Source organism: Anser brachyrhynchus (genome assembly GCF_964034855.1).
Source record: "Anser brachyrhynchus genome assembly, chromosome: 5".
NCBI classification, from domain to species: Eukaryota; Metazoa; Chordata; class Aves; order Anseriformes; family Anatidae; genus Anser; species Anser brachyrhynchus.
In genome coordinates, this window is record NC_137699.1 from 49,716,626 (window position 1) to 49,725,611 (window position 8,986).

General features: G+C 38.1%; 1 protein-coding gene across 15 annotated transcripts in view; it reads left to right on the forward strand.

The window, feature by feature from the left end:
• The window catches only part of SLC24A4 (solute carrier family 24 member 4), a 119,067-nt gene extending 110,271 nt beyond the window's left edge, over nt 1-8,796 (forward strand). For 5 of the 15 annotated variants that reach the window (XM_080594210.1, XM_080594207.1, XM_080594208.1 and 2 more), the window contains one exon: nt 599-1,290. In XM_080594210.1, the coding sequence (XP_080450336.1) occupies nt 599-856 (258 nt within the window). In that variant the 3' untranslated portion in view covers nt 857-1,290. Of the gene's footprint in view, nt 1-598; nt 1,521-2,417 lie in introns of those variants that run through there. The other 10 variants (XM_080594219.1, XM_080594206.1, XM_080594218.1 and 7 more) reach the window with 7 other exon arrangements.
• The last annotated feature ends 190 nt before the right edge of the window (nt 8,797-8,986 follow it).

Genomic DNA, 8,986 nt, shown 5'->3' on the forward strand with positions numbered 1-8,986 from the left:
AAAAAGAAAGCATGCAAATAAAAAACAACCAACCAAACAGCAAATGCTGAGCATGTATTGGTTTATGAATAAGGTGTTATTTCTTTGCCAAGGAACCAGGAGTTACATAAACAATTTTATTTCCACAAGCTGTAATTAATTCACAGTCTGCTAACTAGAGTACATTATATTCTATAGCAAAAAACAGGGCCATGTATGTCTGTTCATGTTACAGTCATTTTCTCACTGCACAGTCGCAAGCATGTCTGTCTTCCTGTACCTTAGTATTTTTGTAAGGCAAGAATAACGGCATATCTCCATCATGAGGAGATATAACATAAAATCCATTAGAAATGCTGATTTTATTTGCTCATTTATTTATTTCTATGGAGGTGGGATTCCTTACACATTTATTTTAAATCCTTAACCCTCCCATTCTCCATTATGATAAATCTGTCATGGGTTTGTATAGTTTAAAATGTGTAAGTCAGTCACTATTCAAGGCCGAAGGTGGAATACCATAAATCAGTAAATTGATTTCTGATCTCTAAAACACAATTATTATATTCTGAATGTTTTAAAGGTATCTTTTTTTTTTTTTTTGGTCTAATTACCACAGGTTAAAATAAACAGTAAAGGACTGGTCTATTCAGTTGCACTTTTGCTAGGATCAGTGGCACTGACTGTAAGTATATGTGTTTCCGAATGTGACTCTTCAGAATATTCTGATTGCAAGATAATCATTAACTATTTACTTTACATAATCTGGAAGGAAAAATTGAAAGTACCTATTATCCCCAAAGTATCATTTCTTATAAAATGCCATTCTTATAACAGTACCATGAGTAGAAGAGCTGCCATTGTCCTCCGTGACTGAAATCTGACATTTGGTGCAGAAGACATGCCAGATGTGTGTAGGTTCCCATTGATTTCAGTGTCAGTGTAGAAATTATGTGATCCAATAATACTCCTTTGCTCTGGTGTCCAGCTGCATACCCCAGGCATGTCTCTACTTTATGCTAGGGCAAGTCCCAGATATGTTTCATCCCTCTTTTTATCCTTCTATCTCTGATTTTCAAACCAGCCTAGACTAACGAAGTGTTATAGCCAAAACCCTTAATGAAGATTAGTCGGTGAGGACTGTGAACTTCAGAACTCTGAACAGGCATGCGAAATGTCACTCAGTTACCTTTAGAACACAAGACTTGTTAAGGTGAAACAATAGCTCTGTTTCAAAAGTCGATTTTGCTGGTACTTAGGGTTCTCTGATCCTGCTGACTCCCAGGGAGCCATCTGTGGAAAGAATCAAATCCCAAAGGTATAAAAATACCCATTTATACTAACATCTTACACTGGCTGCCTGTGGAGGCTCTTGTAGAGGAGGGGATCATCACGGGAGTTTCTGCAGTGTTGCATGGCTAGGTCTTAGAAAACTCCACATCACCTGTGCACGACTTAAGTGGTGGAATGACTGTTCACTTTGCCACTAACTTCCTAGTGCCTCTGATAATAAAAGTGGTGGGAGCCTGTTCTTTTCTTTTTCTATCCCCAGTTCCATCATACTGCACGGTGCCTGTGAAACAACAAAGATGTATTTTAGACATTTGTACATGACGTTGCTGCATGCTTACTGGTAACCAGCACTTTGGAAAATATGTGAGGATTATGCAGATGTGTTCCTATGCTAGCCGCTCAGGGTTTTCTGAAAAGACTCTTTTCAGCCATATCATTTGAGTTCAAAGCATCTATTGTCTCATTTGTTCTACTGGATACCCTGATTCCCCCAGATCCTCCCCCAGAAAAACTCTTTGGAGAGTAATTGTTCAGAAGCACTCAACACCACTGAAAATAGGAGCCTTCATGTGGATTTCATTGCTTTGCTGCTTGTAACTTGTAACTCCCCTTAGTTCTGGAGCTGAGTAAAACATCAAAGAAAGCAGCTCTTCCGAAGCTGTTGAAAGAATGAGCATTAGGTGCTGGTGTTCTACTGGGACATAAAGGATCTATAGGGGAGCACTTTGGGGAGAGGCATATTCAGGGCATTTCTTTAGTTCATAGCCAATCAATGAATGAGTGCTGCCTGACTAGAATGTGCCCCACATACTGAAAATGCCCCGCATACTGAAACTGAGCACCTAGGGTCCTGTTTCTCTGTTCCATGAAGAACTTCTGAAGTGGCCTTAAAGCGGTTCATTTAATGTTTTGTAAAGGGATCTTCAGACAAAAGAAAGGCCAGAGTTTGAGTCATTGGACTGGGTTTTTACATTCTTTTTCTTGATCAGAAAAACATATGTTGCCTTTTTATTCTGTAAAATACCAAGAATATATTTTTATCTTGATTCAGGATCTCTAATTCAAAAGGCTCTCATTTTTAGCTTATAATTGTCTCCAAAAGTCTCCTTTGTGGCTTAATTAACTAACACTTTGTTTGCTTGCAGGTGTTTGGAATCCATGTAAATAAGTGGAAACTTGACAGGAAATTAGGCATCTACGTGTTGTTTCTTTATGCTGTTTTCCTGTGTTTCTCTATATTGATAGAGTTTAATGTCTTCACCTTTGTCAACCTCCCTATGTGCCGAGAAGAACTTTAAACTACAATAAGGAGAGAGACTGCAATTATTCTGATTACGTGTGCTGTAAATGACAGGAGACATTTCACATTCCTACCTTCTTTCCATCAGTAATTGAGTGTCATTCCTGCTTCTTCAGCTACCAAGCACTTTTACCTGTGTGGAAGGAAAGCATACCTTTCTTGTAACATGCTAGCTCAAGGCAACCAAAGCATTTTCCTTCTCTTTGGATATTGCTGCTCAGTCATAAAGCTGTGTGGATCTTACGCAGGACTCTCAAATGTCCCCACGTATGGGACTTTCTGTTGTGATTTTCATTCTCCTTTTGCAGACAATCAAACACCACTTCCAAGGTTAACAAGAAGACTGGAGAAGAATCTTTATAGTTCTTTAGCTTTTGACACTTACTTTCCATGGAAGGAAAAGAGGCAAGCTCAGAACTTTTCTTGGCTTAGTCAAAATGTCTCAACTACAGGACCAGAAAGTCCAAGGCACATATCATGGCATGTACTGTTGAGGACATCATTTCCCCTTTCAAGTGCTCTGCTTATAGAGGAACTGCAAGGACAGTTTTGATGGCAGTGTTGAATATTTATCATTCTTTTCAATGAAGATGAACAATGCAGCAGAGAAAGAAGAGGAAATGGTTGTATGTTGTATCACTTCTGATGATGCACACTAAAAGTTTGACTATCTGCATATCGAAGAAGAGAATTACATGCAGAAATTTATACTTGAAAAATAATGTTTTACCATTAATAAGGAATGCTGTATATATTAGTATAAACTAACATTTGTGGAATATTACACCATGAGAAATATTTTGCATTGGCCCTCGTACGCCCATTTTGTAAATTTAGAAGAAACTAAACAAATAAAATACAACTGGGTGCTCAGTAACTAACAGTTACTGTTATCAGCTGAGAAAAGTATCTGAACATAATCCAGGCTTTCTGACAACAAAACCCACCCTGGTTATGATTTGATTTGTTTGATGGGGGAAAGAAGCTTATTTCATCAGTCAAGAAGCTGGTGTATTCTCTGCTCTTTATTTATTCCCAGAAGCTTAATGAAGGTGGGTGTCTGACACTGAGCAGTGCAGATAAAAAAACAGGTAGACAAAAGCAAATCTGTTAAGAGAATGTGGTCTTTGATTGGATTGTATGCAAGTTTTGAGGCATGATATACTTCTTTTTAACCCCCAGTAGAAGCCAGGTTTTGATATCCTATCCACCAGCATAAATCTGATATAGGGAATTACTCTGGATGTAAATGACAGCAGGATCTGGCCCAGAGTATTAAAAATAATGGGTAACATTCCATATTGTAGTAATCATAAGACTGCAAATCACTGAGACAGTGTGCATATTTTGCATTGCTACTAAACTTCAAAATATTTTAAAGCTGTATATGAATGAAAGATCACAAAGTTTCTAAAGAAGCACATTTAACTTTATACATAGATTTTTTTTTAATTTTTTAATGTTTATAAACCAAATCTGCCAACTAAAAGTTGATGCATTTTTAAATATATTAATATATTTTGCACTTAAGACTACATATAAAAATTCCCATTACTATGTCAATGAGAACATACTAAAGAACCTTAATAAATAAGCACTAAATCAAAAAAGTTCCTTATCTTGGCATATCTGACAAATAATTCTGTTCAACCAGCTCACATGTAGGACACTGTTTACACCAGGCAATGTGTTTACAATTAAGGCTATTTAAAATTTATTTTGATACAAATCAAGGAGTGTATTCTGCTGTTAAACACTTTTTAGGAATTGAATCCTTTCAATGTAATGCTAAGGAAAAAATAGCAATGTGTTCGTTATTTGCTGTACGCTCCGTGGCAAACGTCAGTATTAGCACCCATTTAGGGTTTTTCACTTTAATAAGGTAGTTAGGTAGTTAAACTACCAGTCCTAAAGATGGCAATAAATACAGCATTATTAAAATGCTTTATTGAGTAGGCAAGCATGACAGTAAACACATTTGTCCTCAAGTATGCAGATGACCCTGTTTCCTGGCATTCAAGACATTTTTGCTGTGCTGTAGCAGCAAAGCAGAAGAGGTAGAATTCAGTCTTTGAGTTCATGGTGGAGTTCGTCTTTGAGTCTTCTGTTGCAGAAAAGCTGTGAAGGAGCAACCCTCTTTACTCTTCCTTTCTTCCCTGCTCTTTCAGGAGGACAGTTTGGTGCTGATGCTCCTGTGATGGTTAGATATGAGGCTGAAAGGAGCAGAGGTAGAGGCAGGGGTTGGAGAACTAGTTGCCTCCAAGCAAACATTTGCTCTTCTGTGCACAGTTCAGGCAGCTCAGATGTATTTACACTACGGAAGAGTGGTTCCAAAGTCTAGTTTTGAATGCCGACTGATCAGCTGAGTTGATAGTGATGAGGGCATCAACATTTACAGTGCCAGATCCAGCAAATTGTACTGTACCTTCATATTTCTGATTCAGGTAACTTTAAAAGACTAGGGGCACCCATTTGTTCCATAGCTCAAATATGTGTGAAATTGTGTTTGCTAATGCCATGAATTATTGAGACATCATTTAGAATTATTTTGCCTAAATTAAATATCACCTGCTCCAAAAATCGGGAGTGTTCTGTTGTAGGAAGAGACAGTCTTGGAGGGTAACACTGACCTTAAATCACATGGCTGGTCCTGGCATTTTATACTCCTACGTAAAACGTAGACCAACTTCAGGACTATTTCTATGGATTGTAATGCTGTGTTTCCTGAGGCAGTCTCATATGCATCTTGTGTTATGAGACGGGTGTCATGCCATGCTTACCATTACAAATGACGTTAGTAGGATTATCCTCTGACATAACAATATGACCAGGGATATATTGTTTGCCAAAGAGTTACTAGATGCTGTATCAGGGCCTTGATGACACATGATCGTATGAAGTAGTTAGAGTCTCTATATAGTCATTACCAATATGCTAAAATAAATAAAGATGGCAATTATAGGCTGAACCATGCAGATAAACTAAATGGCCTGAGAAAGATCTGTTTGACAGGTTGTTGTATGTCAGATACCCACTTCAGAATGTGTCAGTAATTCAGGAGAATATTGCTGAGTAATAGCGGACTAGTGCCTTTCACATGTACAGAAAATAATTTGCTTGGGTGGTCAGGAAACCACTACAAATTTTGCCCTTTCCCAATCAAGATAAGGGGTGATTTGCACTTGGCTCTCTGAAGTTACTGCAACTCTACGTTGTGTCTGTTCAGGTTGTGTCTGCAAAATTTTGTAGCCGTGTTATTTTACTATCCACTGTAAAAGTTAGCTGGCTGAGTTTGGCACGTGTGCCACAGCGGTGTGTAAATTAATATTCAGTTCAAGAGTGAAGAGAAAGCTGGTGGATGTGAGAGGAAAACTGTTACTGTGATCTGAAAATCGCCAGCGTACTAACACTGAAAAGTAATACAATTCAGAAAAAGATATCCCTTATCCAGCAAAGCTTAACTTCGGTAGGATTGATTCCATGCTTAAAGCTAAACACACATCCAAGTGCCTTGCTGGATCGTTTCCTAAGATGACAGCTGAGCATGGTTTCTGGGGTTTCTGTCACATCCAGATCTTTTCATATGTTACTGGTTTCTTAGTCTACAATTTTAATTTTCCCTCAAGTTAAAAGCTTTGTCTGGAATCTATGGACCTCTGCTCTGCTGATACCACTTTAGATTCCCACTTGTGTAAATAAGAGGAGAACAGGTTCCTTGTCCCAGAGGTTTCAGAACTGTCCTGGTGTACAAACAGGACCATAACTGAAGTACAGCTGGCCAAGCAGAGCTCCCAGCAGCTCTTTCCTGCTGCAGTTCCACTGGAGTAGTACAGTCCCACAGAGATGATCCGCTGAATTCAGCAGTGTCTGATCCCATACAGACCATAACGCTCATACTACCTTATAAAGTTGCGTGATCAAAGTTCAGCTCCTGCTACTCTGAGTCCCACTGAAAGTATTGCCTGAGTTAAAATTTCAGGCTTGGGATCTGCATGCCTAAATCTAATTCTAAGAAGCTACGGTTATGGTTTCTCAATGACTACTGATGATCTAAGGGCTGCTCTCTGGGCTCGAGTCCAGCCTAGCAGAACACCTGAAGTCTTCCCAACAGGTACAGCAGAGTCAACCGTCTTTCTCCTGGCTCAGTCATTGGCGTGCCAATTTTATTTTATTTTATTTTGATATGCTTGCTGCAGCTGTGACTAACGCATAATTAGTTTCTGGTTTTAGATTATATTTGTAAACATTCTGTCAACATGTAAACAAACGGAAAAGGTCTTTCCTACTCCAATACTTATACAGCAATTATAGAGGAGACGCTATTCTTTGATTTCCTTTGTGACTGTGCTTTAATTACATGCACTTGTTTTTATTATGTTTGCTCTAGCTGCACAAATCCCTCATGAGTTTGGGTGTCTTCCATTTTTGGATCTCTTGCAATTGTAATGTCATTTATTTGTGTACCGCTGTTAGATTGTTTTTTGGTAGAGTGCTTTAAGCTGTATAAATACTGCCTGATTATTCATGCTAAGGAAAGATCAGACCTAATGTAATATGAAACAGACACTAAATTAACACTGATAGCCAGGTGAAACCAAAGAATCTTGCTGATTGAAATGCAACACCTTTGGACATAATGTTCTGTCATCGCAAGCCTCAGATCCTTCAGTTACTTGTGTTTAAGCACTCAGAAGAAAAGCTCTTCAGCTCACGCATTTACTACACATTTTCCTTTATATTTCTTTGAGTCTGAACTCTAGATTTTTCAGTCTGTTGGGTGGTGAGAATTACATGATGGTTACACAGGTAAATGACAGCATTTAGTTCCAGCAACTCTGTACCAAGCCCCTTATTGCCCCTTATTACTTTATTGAACTATTTTGAAAACTCCGTATGCAAGTGATCGGCGTTCTGCTGAAAAGCAGAATGTCATTCAGCTGATACGTGCATTCCAGTTTCTGACCTGGTGTGCACAAGTTTAAAAACCTCCTTTGAATAACTTGAGCTTGCATTTTCTTACATTTCCCCCTGCACGGTGTCCACATATTTTCTCCCATATTTCTCATATTTTCTCCCCAGAGAAAGCTGTGAGATCCTATACATCCCTGTCCCGAAATCTGAGATACATGTAGCTCCTTCTCCGCAGGCTGACCTGTATAATGATGGTGACAGTTTGTACATCCCGTGTTCTACTTGCTACCATACTTCTGCCATACAGTACACTGTCTGAAAGAAATGAAAGAGCGTAGGAACCTAATAACATTTGAATATTTTCTTACAAGAATTACTGAATTTAATTCCGTTTCTTTCTTACTTGCACAAAGAATGTATGTGATTGTTGCTGTCTTATCACTGAGATGATCTTGGTAAACTTGAAAGACAAATACAATGGTAGGTTTATAGCAACAGGGAATTGTGACAAAATCTAAAGGTTATCAGGATATATCAAAACCAGACAGGTGAAGTCTCTGGAAAGTCTAATACCAACTGTGATGCTTCTTTTCAGAGGGTTTTGCAGCAAGATTATTGCCTTCACTCATATCCCAGTTGGGTATGCAAAGAACACTTGTAAGTCTGCTTCCCCAGCAGCATCACTGTTCCAAATGGCTGAAACTGCAGCAAAGTTACGACCAAATTCTTGCCTTCTCGTTCTTGGAAGGGGTGCCAGCGCTCATTCCTGTCCTGGTAGTTGGCACAAATTTTTATCAGTGGAACTGAGAGTAGAATTTGGCTCCCGCTATCTCCTCCATTGCAAGAAAGTATTTGAAATCATTTATGATCACTAAAATAACTTCTGAACCTTTTAAACTTCCCTGTGTTTCATACTTGCAGGCATTTGCAGTGCACCCTTAGGAGGTTCAATACCTCTTAAAATATTATTACAACTTTCTAGAACCGCTTACTTTGAAAACAGAAAGGGATGAGTTTGTAAACTGTAAATAACACAAATCTATTTATCATGTTATTTATTTTTTCAATGACTGTGACCTTATGCACTGTGAATGCTCTGTGATATGGGGTCCTTTGTACAGATAAATATGTCATGAAATCCAAATGGATTTAATGTGATAATTTGTTACAAAATGTTGGCATGATAATTGATTATTTTTGTTGTGAAAATTTTAAAAAATAGTTAACTAAACATTTATAAAAAATTCTAGCAGTCAGTATTGTAATCCACTATATTATCAACATATGTACACTATCAATAAATTATATAAGAACAACTTGAGTGTTTGCAGTATTTTTCTCAGATGCTGAGAACATGTGAAGCATTCTCATATATATTGTTGAAAATCTAAAATTTCAGGACCCAGCTAGGATATGTGCCTGCACTTTCTTGGTGAAATTTGGTCCCTGCTGAACTGAATGACAGAAGGCTCACACATTTTCGTCTATTCAAGGGAGTATCAC